Source organism: Triturus cristatus, chromosome 3_2, assembly GCF_964204655.1.
Source record: "Triturus cristatus chromosome 3_2, aTriCri1.1, whole genome shotgun sequence".
In the NCBI taxonomy this organism is placed as follows: domain Eukaryota; kingdom Metazoa; phylum Chordata; class Amphibia; order Caudata; family Salamandridae; genus Triturus; species Triturus cristatus.
This window is the reverse complement of record NC_140584.1, coordinates 733,490,428-733,511,784: the sequence shown is the minus strand read 5'-3', so window position 1 is coordinate 733,511,784 and position 21,357 is coordinate 733,490,428. Positions and strand designations below refer to the sequence as shown.

At 46.4% G+C, this 21,357-nt stretch overlaps 1 protein-coding gene across 1 annotated transcript in view; it reads right to left on the bottom strand.

The window, feature by feature from the left end:
* Positions 1–21,357, bottom strand: part of STAT4 (signal transducer and activator of transcription 4) — a 772,166-nt gene that overhangs the window by 481,287 nt on the left and 269,522 nt on the right. Inside the window, exon 8 of the mRNA XM_085648785.1 lies at positions 16,678–16,829. Within this exon, the coding sequence (XP_085504911.1) occupies positions 16,678–16,829 (152 nt within the window). The remainder of the gene's footprint in view (positions 1–16,677; positions 16,830–21,357) is intronic.

Sequence of the window (21,357 nt, the reverse complement as noted above, 5' to 3'; positions counted from 1 at the left end):
TTCTCCCGCACAAGGAAGCGATGGCCCGACGAGAGGAGGAACAAGTAGTGGGGAAGGAAGACGCAGAGGGCAAGGGAGGTTTGTTCTTCGGTGCGCCCGAGAACCACAATTGTGGAGGCTGGCCAGGACCCCTGCTGCAGGAAGAAGACGACGGTGAGAAGGCAGAAATCCCACCATCAGAAGAACCGGCCCGGAGAGGAGGAGGGCGGCAAGACTCCCACAGCCAAGACCCAGGAGGGCTGTGTCCCTAGGCAAGTACCACTCTTTAATTACTTCACTGTGGGCTGGTGGAGGATGGGGTTGTGAGAAGCCCTTATAGCTAAGACTCCCTAAGACCCTTTTCCTCACCACCTACACACCCCCTCTTTTGAAGAAGCACAACCCTAGTTGTGGGTGACGGTGGCGGTGGACAACCGACCCAAACCTAGTGTTTCTGACCTCTGTTATTTTCTATTTGAGGGTACGGGGCACATTCCCCTCTTCTGGCATCCCGGCAAGAAGGAGAATCCGACCAAAGACCACAGAAACCCCTCGCCTGGGAGAAGTTCAAAGAGATAACCCTCCCCGTGACATTGTGGCTGGACTGACACCCAAAGAGCCCTCTTATCACTTTTGTAGTGAATTTATTTCCCTGTCTTGGACCCCACACGACCTATACACTGCCCCATATCAACAGGTCCATAAAATATTTACCAATGCTCGCTCCTGACTCCGCGCTCTGTATACCTGGGAGATCACAGTGTTATATTCCATATAGGTACTATAATATAGACCTCGGTAAACTCGTTACCCTTCACCTATATTCTCTCTCTTCATTTCACTTGTCACAGCTTACAGGGACTGACCTTTTACCTAGATATTTTTTTTGATAAACACATTTTTATTGATGTGACAGAAAACACCAGCCATTCATCACAACACCATGATCACACAGGAATATGGTCAACGTTAAGATTAACCCATTTTACAGCGAAGGATGGATACAAAGCAATATACATTTGAACATTCCCGGTGAGACTAAACCATTCCCCCCAACCACTTCCCCCAGACCCTTCGGTATTTCTTAGGACACCCACGTACCTAATACATGTTTTTTTCTTGCGTGGCACACTAGTACACCCCGTTTCGCCATCGCCCAACGCTTGGGGGGTCAGGGCACTTCCAGGAGGCTGCTATATCTCTTTTAGCCACCACCATTGCCGTAGTAAAAAACAATTTCTCGTTTCTAGACCCGTCTAGCCTGTCTGTGATGCCTAGAATCGTGTGTTTTGGATCATGTGGGATTTCTCACCCTAGTATTTTGGTGAGTTCCTCCTCAATGTACCCCGAGAACCGCGTCAAGCGTGGACAGACCCATACCATATGGAAGAAGTCAACTGCTCATGGCCGCACCTAGTGCAGGCGGGGGTCGGGCGAAGTCCTGCTCGATGAAGGCGCGCAGGGGTCAGGTCGGCTGCATGTAGATGGTATAGCTGTACCATCTGCAATTTGGCAGGAACGTAAAGGAACCTGGGAAGAATCATAATTTTAAAGAGTGCGACTCTCTCCATGGGGTTCAGGGGCAGCGCTCGCCACTTCTGAAGTTCTGCCTTAGCCTTCTTCACTAGGAGAATAACATTGAGGGCCCAGCTGAGTTCAGGGAGTAGGGTCACCCATATCCCCAGGTATTTGAACGATTGGTGGCGGAGCGGTATGTTGGACTGCCAATCAAAATGTTCTCTAGACATGTGGAGAGGGACCAGGACCGACTTGTCGGGGTTCAGCCGGAGGCCAGAGACCTGCTCAAAGGAATGCAGGGTACAGAGACAGTGAGGACCTGACCGTGCAGGGTCAGCTAAGTAAATGAGGACATCGTCCGCATAAAGGGCGATCTTGTCCGTCTCTGTGTTGGGCCACTCCCAACCCCGCACGTGTCCGCTTGAGCGTATCAGGGCTGCCAAGGGTTCCATCACCAGAGCAAATAGCAGGGGGGAAAGAGGACATCCCTGCCTCGTTCCCCTGCAGACCGAGAAGGGTTCCGATAGGGCCCCATTCACCAGGACACATGCCCTTGGGCGGGCATATAGAACGCAGACTAGACCCCGAAAGCAAGGTCCAAAGCCCATTACGGCAAGGACATCCGCCAGAAACCCCCATCCACTGAGTCGAAGGCTTTCTCAAAGTCTACAAGGAGGATCGCTAGATAGGGGGTAATCAAGTGACGGTGAGCCAGGGCCAAATGCAGCCTCCGGAGACAGTGTTGGGTACCACGTGAGGGCATGAACCCACATTGGTCAGAGTGAACCAACGCAGATAAGTGGGGTTTGAGCCGCTGTGCAAGGACCGTGGCAAACAGCTTCAGTTCCGTGTTGATAAGGGAGATGGGATGGTAGTCCGTAAACCGTGGCGAGGGTGGCTGGGATTTGGGAAGGACCACTATGGTGGCCATATCCATCTTTGGAGGGAGGGAACCTTTTCAGCCGCCTCCCGGAACAGACTTGCAAGGTAAGGAACGAGGGTTTCATGATATAGAGCACTGTATTCCTGGGGGAGGCCATGCAGGCCTGGCGTCTTGCCAGAGGAGGTGAGGGTGATCGCCTCCCCAATTTCTTCTTGGATGATGGGGCGGTCCAGGTCCTCCTGCACAATGGAGTTCAGGCGAGGTAGGTAGCCGTTCCCAACCCCCAACAAGCCAGAGAGAGAGAGGGTTGGAGTTTTAGCTGCATATGGTTGGTGATAGTATGAGGCAAAGGCGCGGGCCATCTCCGCTGGGGAGCGGCACACCGATCCCTCCTGAGTTATGATTTCGGGGATTATACGGTTAGTCCTAGGGTAGGTGGCTAGTCTGTGGAGAAGTGAGCCATTTTTGTCGCCCCAGCCATACACCCTGACAACGGATGAGCGCCCGAGGAGCTTACCCGTGTCTAGTGAAAGCTGTCGAAGCTCCGCACGAATATGAGCAAGAAGCCTCACTTCAGAGGCGTCTGGATTCTGAGCGGAGGATTGTTCAAAGCGTAGAGCCTGTGCCTCTTGGGAGGTAATTTGCTCCAATTGCGCCTGCCGCTGGAGCTTGAGCTGGCCCTTGGCGACTCCCCTAATCGTGGTATTGCTAGCCTCCCACAGGGTGCCTGGTGAAGATACAGATCCCTCATAGGTCTGAAAATAATATTTGAGTTCCTGTCCCACCACCTACCGGAACTCCCTATCCTGAAGGAACCAAGCGTTTAACTTCCACGTCTGATGCATTGAGACGGGAGGGGGGCCCATAGTAAGTATCACCGGGGAGTGATAAGATATACCTCGAGGGAGGATGGAAACATCTTGGATCGTGAGACAATCGGTCGAGGGAACGAAAATCGCATTGATACGTGCCTGCGTGTGATGAGCTGCTGAGGTATGTGTGAATTGCTTGGAGCATGGATGCCAAGTGCGTCATGCGTCGCAAAGACCCAGTGATTCAGACCAATTCGTCAACTGTCTCGCATGCGCAAGTCTACTATGGGACAAGGGACCTGTCGTGTCCAAGTTAGGGGAGGAGACCGCATTGAAGTCGCCCCCGAGGAAAGTAGAGCCCAAGGGCAGAGAAGCCATGAGGGCGGCGGAGTTGGCTAGGGCCGTTGTCAGCATTTATGGGGGAGAGTAGAGGGATACCAGGTTGAGGGGGTCACTATTCAGAGTGCCAGACTGGGCCACAAAGGTGCCCTGGATGTCGTGGATGACTTGCGCCGCCACAAAAGGAAGATAACATTTCACCAGGATCGCTATTCCACGGGAACCCCGGGTGAAGCCCGAATGCCAAACCTTGTCGTACCCATATCACGCTAAAAAGGGCGATTGATTACCCATCAAGTGTGTCTCCTGTAACAGAAGGATGTCCGCCCCAAAGCGTTGCGCGTATCGCAATATCGCCATGCGCTTGAAGCGGTCCAGGAGGCCATTGACATTCCAGGACATGACGTGCAGGGAAGCGCCCAGGAGCGGTGAGTCAGACATAGTGGCAGACGGTCTCAGTGGCGGGGTAAAGTCTTACAGGGAAGCCCGGCCAGGAGCTGGATCGCCAGGAGGCGTGGTTGTGTGTACAGAGAAGAATCATCGTGTCCCACAGGGAGTGGAGTAGGGCGTCATGTGAGTGCTGGTGAGACAAAACAAAGAAGCAACAAATAACAAAAATAGAACTTGGGACAACGGTCCCCCTACCCTAACCCGACCCCCACCCTCCACCCTATACTTCAGGAACAGAAGCATCTGTCGCCCTAAAAAAGGAAGAATTAACAAGAGACCAAACTAGAACACTTGGGAATGGAGAAGTGTGGAGGACCCCTCCTCATAGTAGGATGTACATAATCAAGTCCGTCGGGAGTGAAAGCAATGATGAGCCGATACGCCGCCTCCAGCTGTGGCTGCGGAGCCAGGCCCGGCAGGCAGAGACGAGTTCAAGCTGGGTCCCTAAGAAGCATTGGGCTATGTGAAAGATCTGTGTCTGGGAGGTCCAGCAATGAAGGGCGAGGCGAGGCATCCCCATGGTTCAGCCGGCCGGAGGAGCCAGATCGCCTCACAACCAGAGGTTCACCAGGGGGCAGTGTAGGCTGCCGAGAGGGGCCCAACGGGGAGTCTGAGCGGGCTCGCCTCTGTCCCCTGCACCTATGTGAGCGGTTGCGCTGAGGCCGGGGTGCAGGATTCTCTAGGCGGGCGGATCCACCATCCGCACCACCTGCGATGGATTACGGTCGTTGGTCCGAAGGGAACGCTCCTCCGTAGCCCAAGTCCAAGCCTCCTCAGGAGAGTCAAAGAATAGGGTCTTGTTCGAGAACACCACTCGCAGGCGTGCCGGGAAGAGGTGCCTATATTGAATGTTAAGGGAATGTAGCTTTTGCTTGACTTCGCCAAACGAGCGGCGCTGACCCTGGACCTCACGAGTGTAGTCCGGAAAAATCATGATCGTGTGATTGTCATATCTGATACGCTGCTGTTTGCGGGCTTCAGCCAGGACAGAGTCGCGGTCCTTAAAGTTGAGAATCCGCATCATGACTGGACTGCTGCCGCTCCCATTGGTGGCTTTGGAGCAAGGGAGCGGTGAGTCTGCTCGATCACGAACCACTGGGAGAGGGAGCCTTCAGGGACCCAAGATTTCAACCACTTCTCTATGAAGTCCGCGGTGCGGCCCTGTTCCGCCCCCTCCGGAAAGCCCACCAGGCGAAGGTTGTTGCAACGAGATCTGTTTTCTGCATCTTCGGCCAGCCGGTGCAGCTCCTGGGTGTGTGACTGGAGACCCGCGACTTGCCCCTTAAGTTGTTGGACGTCATCCTCCACTATGGAAATTCGGGATTCGGTCTCTTTGATCCGGGCCATGGCGTTTCGGAGGTCTTGCCAGATGAGGGTCATGTCCACCCGGACTTCCGCGATCTCGCCCTCCACGGAGGATTGCGAGGTGTGGATAGCCTGAAGGATGGTAGACAGGTCCGCCGCCGGCGGGGCATCCCTGTCCGCGGTTCCATCGGTCGGCCCATTTTCATTAGTGGTGAAACGGTCCATTTTGGACTGGGTGGCCGGAGTCTTGGCTGGTTTGTCTCAGCCCATGGTGCCCCCCCAACAGGGCAGGGGGCCCCGAGAGGTGTCTCAAAAGGTTAACGTAGCATGGGGGCGGTGGACAGCCCTGGAAAGCACAAGAGCAGAAAGGCAACTGGGGGTGGAGGAGGAGGTCACCCGAGGCCCTCTGCCGCTCAATATGTGCAGCCAGTTCCACCCACCGGGCGAGACTGCGCCCCGATGGTAATGGCACGAAGATCCGGTTCCAAGACAGCAGCAGAGCCTCTGCATTTGGGGCCCAAAGACCACAGCGTATGCCGCGTGAGCAGGGCAGAAGCCGGGGGGACGGTTAAGGAGGCGTCCCTCTAGGTCTCACGCTGCTCGGTGTTTGCGGCTGGCTCCACCCCCCCCGGGACCCTCTCTCCACCCTGAGATGTTGCAGTGGGAGGCCGATCCGAGGTCTGTGGCAGGTCTCGGTATGAATGGGACCACGATCCCTACCAGGTACCGCAAATTCAGGCCAGGGGGGCGGTGAGGGAGACCATCACTCAGTTCCTCATGCTGTTCGATGGAAATGGCTGAACACCCACTTCCTGGTACTGCCGCCTCTGGAGGTGGAGCTGGCGGGGCCGGATCTTCAAGGCCAGTCTGGGGGATTGCCACATCAGTAGCCCCGGGACCTCTCCAAGCAACGCAAAGGTGGGCTGGGGAGCAGGGGGTGGCGGAAGGGTCTTCACTGGGTTCCTCTCGCCGCTCGATGGACGCTGCCAACACCATCCCTCCAGGCTTCCCCAACCTGGAGTCCAGAGTCAGCCTAAGCACGCCAACAGTAAGCAGAGCCAGGGCTCAGGTGGCCGGAACAAGGGCCGCGGGGCACAGAAGATGAGGAGCCACGGCGTGCAGATGCCAAACAGCACCACCCGGGGCCGGGCCTCACACTACAGCAGGTAGCCCGCGCGCATGGGGGGCCCCCTCAGCTGACCCAGGACCCCCTCCGTCGCCGGGATTAACCAGTCGCTGAGTCCATCGATCCCTGGGCCCTCTGTCACACAGGCCACTCCACAGCAATCTGGAGCCGACCGTCGTCAGACCCCAGCCGCCCGTAGTGGCGGTCGATATTGCGGCAGCGCCGCCGGGGTGCCGGGGAGCAGCAATGGATGTCCACAGCAGGTGCAGGCAGAGGGGCAGCTCCGCGCCGGGTACGTCTTCCCTAGCACCGACGGGCAGGGTAAGGCCTCCGCGGCCACCCGCACCGGATCACAGCTGGCGATGCAGGGAGGAGGACACGGGCGGTGCCCCAGATTCAGCGGCCCACCTCCAGGCCCTCCGACCCCAGGGGGGTCCCTCCGTTCTCCCAGTTACCCGGACAGGAGACCAGGCAGCAGAGTTTGGCGGCAGCAGGTGATGTGGCTTAGAGCGGAGAGGCCGCCATTTTAGGTGTGAGCTCCGGCCGGCCGAATGCGGCGTGGCGGTGACCCACAGGTTTCTTCGCAGCCAGGGGCACAACTAGGGATGCAGCGTTGGAGCGGCGATGATTCTCAGGGCTGGATGGCCATCTGGACGGGTGGATTACGAGCGGATGGCGGGGGGATCAGGGAGCACTCTCAAGGTGCGTCCACCATCGTGGCTCACCAAGCCACGCCCCCTCCTTTTACCTAGATATTACACTGCATTCAGGACGCGGGTTTTCCCTAGGTCGAAATCTCATAGATTATGCTTGAGGGTTCTTGAAAGCACAGCAAGATTACCATCTCCTGTATAAAATCTATGTACAAAGTTCAAGCCCGACGTCATCCTTAGGCCGACACAGTAACCAAGCACGGTAGGACTCCTGGGGAAACCTATGGGTATATATACATCAAATCTTGCTAAGATAGCTAGAGGAGACCGAGACTTTCCGGACGACACACTGACTAGAGACGCTGAGGTTCCTGCATGCAGACGCTCCAGTTCGCAGTGGTCTAACATCCCTCACAGGGTGTCCAGCTCGAGACCAGGATGGGGTCCCACAGTCACACTTAAGGTAATGAGGTTGACTAGATCTTGGAAGAATTATTTGCTTAACACCTACACCAATGCTAGGTACACTTAGGTACATCTAGATAGGGAGGCATCGTAGGAGTACGCATATTTCATCATGTGTTCTATATACCTTAATGTATTCATGATTTTAGTAAGATGGTAGGACTCTACCATCCTTTTACTTTCATAGTACTGTTAATCATTTATTTCTTATACTGTCTAACGGTTGTTGCAGTACATCTATTCAACACCAGAATAACAACTGTTCAATAAATGATTATTGAAAACGCCCAGCTTGGTTTATTCGGTGTACCTCTCTGAGACAAACTAAGTGAGCACGAGTGACTGAGCGAAAGGTAGGAGATTGTTTCCACAGTCCTGAGGGATCAGGGCTGTCATGTTCTGAGGTTGCCAGAAACTATCCTCTCCTTGGTAAAAAGAGATTATAGTGGCACTGTGAGCTAGCTGATACAGAAAGGCTAACATTCCCGGTAGGGGTGATCAGAGTTCGGCTGACACCAATCCTACAGTGTATGTTGTCTAAACGCGCCGATCCTGTATATTTTCTAAAGGAACCACACGACAAAAAGTATTGATCAACTATTGGCTAAATGAAGGAATTTACCTCTAACAATATATGGGTGTGTCAACTTAGTTAAAATGTTTATCTGCCAAAGCTGACACATCTGTTCAACAGTATCCCCCTTTCATCCCCTAAAAAACGTATAGCAAAATTTCAAGGGAAGATAACTTTTATTCGGGCCTCCAATGCTATTGAACTCTCTTGGAAAAAGTTAAGGTGGAGATTAGGAAAAGGGGGCTCAGCATTGCCTGATCTTAGAATATACTGCAATGCTTTTCAATTTAAGAACCACAGGATGCTTTTGGCCTATCTGTACACCTCGACCTGTGGCATGTTGTTGAATGTGATGACTAGCAACTTGGGAATAGCTAGGTTCCTTTACAAGTTTGGGGCCCCAAAATACTTTTTAAAAGTCCAACTAAAGGTTTTAAGGTTGGCCCTGAAACTTTGGTTTAGATTCAGGCAGGCCTTTGGAATGAAAGATTTCTCAGATTGTGCCCATGTATGAGATTCCCCAGGTACTCCGGAGTGCTTATTAGACAGGTTAAGTGGTATCACACTCTGGAGGCAACTTCTGGCAATTCAAGGGTTGTTACTATGGAAGGTATTAGTTGCGATGACTGAGGAGAATCGCTGCAGATTCAAATATCTACATCTGACCTCTTGGTATGCGGCTGAGAGGCAGGACATCAGAGGATCTCAGGACTTTGAGATGAGAATGCAGGATACGCAGCCTATAAAAAAAGAGGTGTCCATCTGGTACTGTTAGCTCCTTGATGCTGAGGAGAAAAAGCTTATGGTTGCGCACCAGATTTGGGAGGGACCCATGCCGGAGACGGAGTTGCAGTACCGATGGCAAGTAATCTTAAAACTTCTATATAGTATGATTACATCTGCTACACTAAAGAGAATCCATTTCATCACCCTTCACAGGATTTATTGGACTACTCAGAAGATCGCGAGGTTTGCAAACAAATCAAGTTCCCTTGTTGTAGGTGCGGTTGACTTGAGGCCAATAACGTGCATATGTTTGTACCCTGCCCCTTTCTCTCCGTCTTTTGGGATACCTTGAGTACTATTACATCAGCAGTTCTGTCTGTTACAATTGAAGCAAGCCCCACCCTTATCTCATTTGGCTTGGATATTCCATCAAATTACCCCTTGACCCCTTTCAGAGGAGTCTGTTATTTTACCTGATGCTACTCGCCAAAAGGGAGATTTGCAAAAACTGGCTAAATTCTGTTCCACCCTCCCCTCTGTTGTGGTTGAAAGCTATAGAATGCATGTGTAAACTGGATTTTGAGTGTTCTTCTACAAGGAGAACGGATGGTATATGTGCCCGATTCTTAAATTGGAATAGTATGTCAACACTTTCAAAAGCAAAATCCAGTCCTATGATTACACCACAGTGTCCAAAGTGGCTTGGGTTGCATCACCCCTCGCATCCAGACTTGGCAAACCTAATGCATATGGCATGTGGTGCCTCCCTCCCATTTTACATAGCCTTTGCCTGGCAGCATAAAGACAAAAAAAAAGAATGCTTAGGCCATTTAATCCACTTATATCCATGTACCAGTTCCAACCTTGAAGCCCCACGACACATGTTAACACTCCCAGCCACTCGCTCGATAATCCAGAAATCACATTGGGCCACGCACGGGTTAAGAATATGTAGACACACAACGCAATTATCCCCTATAGATAATAAAGTACCAGCTATGTTCAGTGGCCATTTAAAACTCATAACGTTCCACACAGAAAAACGTGCTTTCATTTCTGTAACAGAAATGAGTAGCATATAGTACCAAATGTGTTTAATGTGCACTTAATGGCCATCATCCCCCATGTACAGATTCACTATTCCCATTATCCCCAGAGCAATAAATAAAACACAGTGCTCAGGGTGCAGAACAGCTATTTACGACCTGTAATTCCCCTCGTAAAAATTAGCTATTCCCATTTTACAAACAGGAACGATTAGACTGCTGTGGTATTGGTATTCCACACCCCTTTAATGTCCATAATACCTTATTCAGAATCTTTCCATTATCATATCCTTAAAGGAATCATGATAACACAGTGCTCGGTATATGTAACAGCCATTTAACACCCATAATCTGCCATGTAGAAAATCGCTATAGCCCCCTTTTTCCTAGATGAATAAATTAAAACACTGATCTGGGATATGGAACAGCCAGTTACTACCAGTACTCCCTCATGTAAAAATTAGCTATTCCCAAATTCTCAACAGGAAACATTACAACATAGTGGCAAATGTATGCAACCACCCTTTCGCCTATTATAGCCAATGCTTAAAATATATAATTACTGTTTCCTTACAGAAATCATGGAAATACAGTGCCAGATACATGCAAACGCCATTCCCCATATAGAAACATGTAACAGCCATTTAAAACTCATAATCACCATATAACACTTAGCTATTTTCATTTATTATTAACCATTAGAATACAGTGGAAAAAATATTCACTGTCCCCTTAACACACATAATCCCTCATATGCAAAATAGTTATTACCATTCCCTGACAGGAATCATGAAAATATATCTCAGGGAACATACATAAGACAAGTTAAATACCCATTGTTCCTATGCAGAAAATAGCTATGCCCATTTTTCCTAATAGAATCCAGTAAATTAGGTAGTGTGATTGGTCAAACCACGTAGCACAACAATACTCGAATGTCTTTTCTGACAAAGGCCCTACAGAAGTGATCAATCAGGGAGTGGGGCATCGCAGGATAAACAACACAAAACATCAGCACCTGATTGTCCCTCTTGATAAAGGTCACCCAGAATTGAAAAGACAGGAAGAGGAGCACCGCAGGTTACCAGGCACACCAATAAAAGCTGATGGGTTTATCAGGACCATCACGAAAATGAGAAATGATGGTGCACCAGGGCCAAATGGATTACCAGCACCAGTTTTCAAAACAGCGCCGGATTTCTGGGTAGCAAATTTAACTCCGCTTTTCAACAACATCTTTTCAACAGCAAGGATGCCGGACTCCTGGATGGGATCCATACTGCTCCCCATCTTCAAGAAGCCATCAGACGATAGGCTCATCGCTCTGCTCGACCTTGAAGGGAAGGCCTACGTTCGTCTTCTCATGAACGATCTGGAGTCAATGGCACAAGAAATGGGCATCATTTCCTTAAGGATTCAGGTCACACTCCTCAACCATGGACAACATTATAGCGTTGGATCTCTTATCAACACAGGTGGTGAAGAAAAAGATTTCCCATTGTTCTGCTGCTCATCGATTACAGCACAGCTTTTGATAGAGTGGACCGCAGAAGGTTTGGTGGAAACCAAACAGTTGGGGGATTCCACCCAAAATGCTAAAAGCAATAAAGTCGCTATATGAAAATCCCTGGGTTTGGGTTAAAACAAGCGCCAACACAGTGACCTAAAAATTCTGACAGATAACGGACTCAAACAGGGCTGTGTGCTGGCCCCCGCTCCAGTTTAACCTTTACACTGCAGACCTGGGGGCTGCTCTGCAAGACGCCAGCCTAGTATCCCCAAGGCTGGGCAGGGTAAGGTTGGAGTTACTACAGTACGCAGCCGACACAATAATAGTAGACCATGCTAGAGTGGGCCTTCAGAGAGCCCTGCATGAGCGGGCTTGCTTCAACCAGGACAACTATCAACTGGTAAATCAGTGGAAGGCCAGAGTAGTGGTGTTTGTGAAACATCAGCACAAAAGGCAAGCCCATTGGCTTCTGGGCAAACTGCAAATTGGAACAGTAGAAGCCTCCAATTACCTTGGTGTCTGGCTCTCAGAAAGGGCCAACTCAAATATACACCGAAAACATCTTAACACCAAGGCCAACAATTTCATTCACCAATTAAGACAATTGAGCCAACATCTGCTAAGTCCATCAGCTGAGCCAGTACTGTTCGTTCTAAAAGCAAAATTGCTACCTGCCATCTATTACGGTCATATGGCTTTTCCTGGAGCACTGGAGAAGTTCTTAAATACAACCCAAGCCAAAGCATATCATTCAGTGCTGCTTATTCTGCGGTCAGCAAGGAATTCAAGGCTGAGACTGGAGATCGGCCTCAGGAGCCCGGCCCTGTCATGCCAAGCGGACTTGAAAAAGCTATACCTCAGGATCCTGAGGGCACCAGCAGACTAACTCAGATACCAGCTGAGGTCAGTTTTCGAGGTGGAAGGTTCAGCATGGCATACCAGCCTGGGCCAGGCCATAAACACCCTGAGGATAGAGGAAGCAGGTTTACAACTACCAGAAATTCCTTTTTTCGACTGAAAGATAGTGGTGAAGAAACAGTTCTGGAAATCGTTTGCTCAAGACATCAAAACCCTCCGCCCTAGGTCGATCACAGAGCCAATGGATAAATCATACATTTTGGAAAAAGCTCAAACCTGTCAACATGAGGCATCAACGATACAAGTCCACAGAATAATTCTCTACATGAGACTCATTACGGATTTCAACCCAGAATGGGCACGCAAGGGGGAAAACTTTGAGTGCAGGCTATGTTCCCTCTACAAAGAATTCTGGCTGCACCTCCTGTGCTGTTGTCCCAAACTGAATAAGAGCATTGGCACCTTCTTAGCTCAATACTTATGGCAAATGGAGTAAGGACCTGTAGAGAGGCTCTGGCCCTGTGCTTTGTTGAATCAACGACAAGAAACCTAGCAAGACTGGGGAAATTCATGCACTCAATCAGGATTGCAAGGTGATACCACTTCTGTGACAGACTAACTGACTACTTCTCATTACTAGTATGCTAAATTTCATAACATGTTGAAGTCAATAGGATGGTCCCCGGCCAGGCACTAAGGGGGTCCATCTTGTTATTCAAAACATAAAGTTTAACTAACTAAACTAGACTTTAAAGTCCCAGTATTTATTTGTTTTATTCATTTTACTTGACATGCAATTACAAGTAACTTTGAGAACCTGCACAAATGAGCTAAGGGCCAAAGGCTGATTATAAGGACAACGATATTGATGGGGAGAGGAGGAGGCAGGGGGGAGAGGAAATTCAGTTTTTTATCTTTTTTTACTGTAATGATTGTAATTAATCGAACAGTTAATAAATTAATTTATTTATTCATTCATTCAAATTCTAGCATTGTGTAAATGTAACTCTTGCTAATACCACATAGTTAAAAAGCCAGTTAAAAAAGTAACATTCATTGCTAATTACATCTATCTCTTTTCCATACTTGAAATGATTCATCCTCTTAAATCTAATATATTATATGTCTACTACCACTGAAACATGGTTTCTGTGTAAATCCAGCAATGTAATAATTAAACCAGCCACTAATTGGCAACATTGTACAATGGAATCAAATATCATATAATATAAGGTAAACACCGCCTTTTTATACATAAGTGAAAGTATCTCCAAAGGCACACTATTTAACTGTCTACCAGCCATGGGCATAGATTCACCAAAATACCAAGGGTAGCAGAAGTTTGTCTCACTTCAGGAGAATCATGAAAGTGGACTGTCACTGCCGGATCCATACCACCTCATGTGGCTTCTTTGCTTCAAACAGCTCTGCATACAATTTTGAAATACATGTGCCTAAGGGTAGCTTGAGAAACCCGAGGCAGAGTTGGGCACGTGGTACTGACCAGTATACCACAAGTGAGGCACTAAGTTAGCCATTGAAGGCCAGCCCAGTTACCTGGGCAACAACAGAAGACTTCAATAAGGGTGAAAGCTCAGCCCATATCTGTGATTGGCTGCAGCAACCTCGCCCCAGTGTGATTGATTCTGGCTAGAGTTTAGGTTTAGAGAAATAAATTCGCACCAGTGCGGCCATGAAGCAGAGAAATGCACAACTCAGTTTATTTGCTTAGCTAATTGCTTGACAATCTCCAATCTGAGCTGTGATGCAAAGATTGTAGCAACATATCTAATTCAAACCTCAGATGTATGACACTAACTGCTCAATACACACACATCAAACTTAATCTGCAGGCCCTCCCTCAAGCCATGCTGGTCTGTGAAAATTAACTTTCTCTCTCACACAATCTGGAATGAAAACAGAGGGAAAATGCCTGAATTAGGATGCTTTAAAAACGTAATACTGCTGCAGTAAAACTAAAAGTGTGCTGATATGAATATAAAATGTGAAATAAAAGCACTTATTATGACTCTTCAAAAATGACTGCCATCTCAGCAGGTTGCATATCAGAACAGCAAAGGTGGCCTGAATTTAGACACAACTTCTCCTGTGCTGTTAAATCTGGCCAATACTGAAGGCCTCCAGGCCCTGGTTGCTGCTAATTGGGGCCTGTGTTGCTGGGCTACATTTCAGCTGATCAGGCCGAATTGTACGAGTTGGAAGTTGCAATCGTTAACAATTTCAAGGCATGCTGCCACAGAGCCTCTGGAGCCTTTTGCAGTCAAATGCTCCTGCTCCTGGTACCTCCTCTGCCCCTTTTAGGCCAGGGGTCACAAGAGCAGCGCCAGGGGTTGCAGTTGCAACCTCTGGTGACCCCTAAATTACATCCATGTTGCCAGCAAGGTAATCAGGACCTAAATGGCCGTAGCGGGCATCCGGTGTTTGCCCAGGAGGGGTGGGGACCGGTTTTGGAGTGGCGGGGGTACGTTTTGCTAATGGCCCCCAGTAACAAGAGCAGCTGTGCTGGGGGCCAGTTTTGTTAAGCAACCATGCTTGACACAACCGCATCCCTGCCCCAACCCCCTCCCCTAGGAGCCGGTCCAACAAAATTGCCAGGGCTGCTTTTGGTTCCCAGTCCCGCCCTGAGGTTAATGGTTGATGAAAAGTGTGTCTGCGAGAAATGGACCTTTGTGATATGTCATTTATGGGTGGCTGACACTTCATGTAAAATTAAGTTGTTGCAAAATATTAAAACAAAGCTGATTGGTATGGGAGTCCGACACCTGTGGGATGACCCAGAGGGTCAACAATTCCCTTCAAAAAAAGAATTGGAAGGTCTTTATCGGACCATGGTGGAGAGGAACAGTCTACTTACCCCAGAGTTCACTTCCCTGACAGGCAAATGTTTAGAGTTTAAGCCCCGTCCTCTCTAACAGTATTTTTGGGATACCATCACCTAACCCAGGGACAGACGCCTATACTTTCAATTCCGGGTAGGTTAATTACCTGTAAATGCATTCACATGTAAATGGCATATAGAAAATGACTGTATTTAGATGGTGAGGAGACGTATCCGCATATTTTATTTGTTTGCCCAGCGTATCGGGCACCACGGAGAAAATGGTTGCAGCCACAAAGTAGAAATATGGGTGTTCGGAGTAGAGCTATTGTCATGAGAATGTTATTAACCAATACAGAAGTACTGTGTGTATTAGCAGTTGCTAATTCCTAAGTTGGATGTGGCTAATTCGTGATAAAATGTTAAAGGTGAATAAGCCCATGAAAAACAATGGTTGTACTAGAAGATAAAAGATATAGGAACAGACAGGTTAATATTTTGTTGCTAGCACCCTATTGCATAGATGGTGGTTTGCTCTTTGTACCATGCTGGAGTTCTCTTTTTTCCTTTTATATATCTCGACTTAATATACACTGCTGCATGAATTTGTATATACTTGCCATTTACTCATTCTGAATAATTGTGCTTATTAATGATTATACTTCCTTAGGTTTTAAACTAGTTAGTAGTATGGACCCTTATTGGAAATCAGTTTTATGCTTTTTTTTTAACTAATATGAATTTTAGTATCTTTTTAACAGAATAATGTACGCTTTTTTATATATTTTATATCTAATTAAGATTGCCAACTTCCAATGGCTGGGTTGAGTGTTTCTATTGTAAATGTCTTTCATGATCTTAAGTGATTGAAATAAAGATTACATGATGATGATATGTCATTTAAGCATATAAAAAATATAAGTGTTTTCCATCCTGTATTTGCAAAACAGAACCATTACTTCATTGTATGACTTTGCGGCCAGCAATTTAGTTGTTAAAAAACAGACTGAGCTTGTCAGACAGTTTTAATACAACCATTAAAAAAAGTACTGTTACCTAAACAATAACAAATGCTGAAAACCGAATGAACATTTACTGTGGAGATGTGAGCACTAAACTGCAGTGACACCGGTGACTTTTAAAAGAATGCACCTCATCATCCCCTCGTCCCCAGTGATCCTTTTAGTAGGTCCTGGTCTGATTAAATTAAAGAACATTTAAAATGTCCGTGGATAAAACTAAAAAGCCTAGGGAAGGATTCCCTGTACTCAATATTCATTACCCAATTGGGACTGAGAATTCAGTATTGTTTAAGGTATCATGAACCTTTCTTTTTAAATCTGTTCCGAATTGGTATGTTGACTGATTGCCCATGTTGAACACTGCTTCAGACACAAATACAACAGAAGTGTATAAGATGTGTATGTTTTCTTTCACATATGGCCAAATAAATAGGCAGGCTAGTTAGCATTGTCTCTCCTACAGTAAGTCTGATGCTGGCCCTTCCTACAATATTCATCAAGAGTGAAATATCCAAAGTCCTGGATTGTACACATTGTTAGTAAACTAAACGAAACTGAACTTCTCTTCATACCAGTTTTGGAACTGATCCAGTCCAGTGTGAAGTGGTCCACCTATGCAGGCAATTTGCTGCCGCCGTTTCCAGTCTTTGAGCTCTTCAGTTAGCAGGCCCTCCATCAAAACATCCACCTCGTTAATTATCTGTGCCAGTTTGGTGAGCACTTCCTGTAGAAGTCGAAAAATTTAAAAGGAAAAGCTGTAAGAAATAATTATGCATATAGTGCATGTGACACAACAGGACAGGGATCTAACATGTAAGTTACAGAAAAAAAACTACATGACTCAAAGCACAGTTTGCAAGTACATGATCAGCAAAGCGGATTCCTGTACTGGATCATTAGCTGGTATCGCCAGTGCTGCTTGTATTGACATAATTATCTGTGTGTTATCCTGAAGGTATAATTGTACATTTTTTATAAACAATAAAGCTATTCATAAATTGATCGATTTATATGTACAGTGTAAATCCAAAATTCATACAAATTCATTAACAGTCTTTTATATCAGAAACATGGTGTAAATGTTCATAGTATGAAGCAAACATAAGGAGATGATGGAAGGAGTGCTAAAACATTTCAGACACTCACCCCCAGTCACAGATCTGGGTTGAATCCATCATCGTTCTTTAGCTCACTTCCCCACCCCAGTTCAGACCCAGCCATATGCAAATCAGTATTGACCCTGTTAACACTTTGTTACTTGCTTTTTATATTGATCACCCTTTGTATGAAACTTCTGCTCATCTTCCCATTGTTTCAAAGATTTAGTTTGTCTTGTTCCTGTAACCTTTCCTTCTTTTTATTGAAAGATGCACCAAATCATTTACTGCTCATACCAATTTTCATTGCTTTCCAAATCAAGTATTTATCCTCAAATGAACCAAGGCTCTCTGTCCCAAGATTGTCCACATCGAAATGTATTAATTTCTCAAATGCATTGATGTTCAACAATAAAAAGACTAATCTTAAATGTCTCTGGGCCTGATTTAGAACTCTCCAGATAGGTTACTCCTCCACAACAGTAACGGATATCCCGTCCGCCGAAATATACATTTAATAGGATGTAATGGGATTTTTATTCCAGCAGGTGGAATATCCCCCACAGTTGTGACAGAGTAACTCGTCCGTCGAGTTCTAAATCAGGCTCGCTGTCTATTTTTTGCAGCCTTACAAGTTCTAATCTACACTGCCCGTATCCTGCTGTTTCCACATTAACCTCTTTAGTATGTTCCACTGATGTATAGTCAGACTGAGTGTTACATTTTAGAGAAGGCTAAAGATATTGACCAAAAAGTAAAAAAATTCTATTAACAGTTTAGAGAAAGGAAGAATAAAAAGCCTATTATCGTGTGGATGAATTGATAATTCTAAAAATATCTACCAACCAAATATGTTTTTCAAGTTTCAACAGTTACTCCATCTCTCTATTTCTTATTTTTAAGGCTATGTCATAGATATATCATTTTTTCAAGATCAACATTTGTTAAGAAATGTTGGTGAAATGTTAGAATCTCCTGCAGGGCATACATTTTCAAAACCTGTTTGTAGACAAGAATGTATGTAGTTATATTTGAAAGGCAGCAGTTTCTTCCTATTCTGCAGTACTTTGACGATAAGCCTTCTCTGTTCTACAACTTCCTTTGACATATAAAACCCTGATAGTTTTAACAGCTTCTTTTACATTTTCTAACCTTTTTGTCTTCCAAATTAGTTTCTCAAGTAGGACAATAGCAGCATGCTTAAATCACAAAAATATAATATTTTCCCCTTTTTGTGATTGTTAATTCCGCTATTATTCCAAGTACATGTTTTAATGTCATATGTAGTAGCTCAGCTACTCTTTTATTAGATACAGTATGTTAATTGGATGAGTAGAGGTGTAGGAAAATCAGAAGTAGGGGCCTGCATATTTCTATTTACAATAGGGTACACGGTACATAATAAAAGAAACCATCAGATTTTTTGTTTGTCTACAAGTAAAGGCTGAACAATGTCTAAAAATATCAAATTTGGGGCCCAATTCATGAAAAAAAAGTAAAATCATGAGTGAAGATTTCACAATTTTTTCAATTCACAAACATCTCATAAGTATGCCTGAAAACCTGTACAAATCCCATGTTTCCAGGCATATTACTGGGATTGAACATGCAAAGAGGTCACAAGAGAGTATTTAAAGACCAACTGGGCAATTACAAATCAAGACACAAAAAAATGCACGTAGTCTAAAACCCACCCATACTGGATTGATCTTGCAAGATGGAGGATGGGCTGTAGCTCCCCAGCCAGTAGCTCACCAGACAGTGGACAGTATTATTCGCATTCCTAAATCTAGAGGATGGAGAGTCTGACACCGATGTGAGGGAGGATAGTAACAGGAATACTCTTACACATTCTGGCAGTCTTCTATAAAGATATTTCTCATTAGTTCTTCCTGAGCTCTGCCATCTGGTGGATGGTGGGGGACTGAGTGTGGATCAGTAGATTTGCTTGTTAAGGGAGAGAATAGCCTATTGTGCTTCCCTGATGACAGTCAGGTGCAGAGACTTCACATGTCATTGTGCTCATGTTTTGGCATACTCCCACTTGGAACCAGCATCATCACTACCTACTGTGAGAGCTATCACCTTGTAGTAAGGCTGTGTCTGCACTGAATAACATTGAAAATATATCACCTCAAATTGGTTCCAGAACTTTAGACAGTAAATCAGAATCCTCTGTCAGGAAAAGGAGTGTGAAAGTGGAATCCAAACACTCCCACTTGGTTTCAGTTCTAAGTTCTTCTTGACAAAGGAAGGGACTGCTCCACAGAGTACTCAAAAAGCTGCTGTGAGACCAGAGATCAAGTCTGCATGATAGTTAGGCTTCCAAGTCTTCCACAGGTAAGGACACATCACCTCAAATGTGTGCAACTTGCTGATGAAGCTGTAGATCTGACTGGAGACTAGAAGGCAGTCTACCTGCTTGGAGAAAGTGGGAAAATGCTTCCCACTGTAGAAGGGGAAACCATTCAGGAGGAGAACCCCTGCTGTGATCCGAGTGTGTAGAGCATCCAGAAGGGCTGAGTGACCCTGGGTGCACAACCGACACCTAAACAAGGTGTGAAGGGCCACCCTGCCTCCTTGCATGGTTCAAGCCTTGACCAGCATGAAGTAACTGCAAGCCTGAACAAGAGTATGCGGTCTAGCACCCCTGTGACATGACCGGAGGGACTTGGACTGCCACTGCATCTATGGGCGGTGTGCCACTGCCAGGACGAATGACACTGCCGTAGCAGAGGAGCTTCCCCACTGCCCGGAGGTCACAACTGCAGACGACAAGTACCCACTATCCATGCCTGCCGTGCCATTTGTTTCTAGTGGCCTGAATAAGGAACAAGACCACCATCCACAGTCCAGAGCCACATAAGAAGAAGCCAGTAGTGCAATCTCAATGAGTGCACCATCCCATGCTGCACCAGGCCCCCTTTCCGCTGAACAGGTCTCATGGACCCTGAAACTGAAAGACTGAGATACTGCGTTTTGACCGCAATTAGGAAGCTAAAATTTGCCGGTGTGAACTCTTTTTCTCGAGAACTGAATGAACTAATCTACGGGTTACCCATTGCTAAGTGAACTCTCACCTGTGAAAATAATTTCCTGAGACCATTTACCTCAGTGAAGTCACCAAATCTATTGAGGACACCCTAAGAATTGGGATAGGTCTCTGTAGATAGCATGAAGGTTAACGAAAACCAATGGATGGGATTGCAAAACCCTGAAGCTGAACCACAATTAAGGTGTATGTATTTTGTTTTGCTATGACATGAAAATCCTTTCTTTTTAATGACACTGGCACAGTGCTGGACAGTGAGTTATTGAGTCTGTTGTTTGATTGTTTGAGCTTGAAGTCTCTGCCCCCAACACTATCTCAGTAAAAATCATTTGACTGCTCGCCCTTGCCACCCTGATAGTCAAGTGAGAACATGTTGTACTTGGCCCAGTTTGCAGAGCCATATTAGGATGGTCCCCAGGACACCAGGGGAAAATAATCCCTACCACTATGGTTGTGGCCCAGTAGCCTCGGTCTGAAACACACCAAGTGATACATTCACCTTGGATAGAATTAATTTTTCAACCATTTCTATGGTGAGAAGGTGTCAGATTGGTATTTGTAAATTCTTCAAATGTACAAGTTTGTGCACACTCACACAATTAAAAGGCAAATTATGCTTTGTAAAATTGTCTTCCCACCCATCAAGTTGGACTTACTTCTGCAGATATATCTGCACTCCTGGTAGAGAAATCTGCAGCACTAAATCCATTAATACCTACCAGGAAACCTTTTTCTGAATTGTAGGTAGGTGTAAATGGAGATATTTTTGGTTTGCCACAAATGTATGACTGAAAATGCATTTATGAATTGGATTGCTAGTGTTTAAGATTATATCAATCTTGAGATGTCATTTATACCACTTCATGGAACTCATAATATAGAAATCAACCGCTATCAAATTAATAAATCCAACAAACTCAATCAAACAGAGAAAAAGTAATTAAAAAAAGATGTAAATAAGTATCCCTGTTAAGTCCTACTGAGAACACAGTCCAGGAATACTAGCAGTTGGCCTTTTCTATATTGAAACCATTGCACAGACCTATAGCCTTGCAAGGGGGTCATGGGTTCCAATGCAAGCAAGGAAAATGGCCTTACCTACC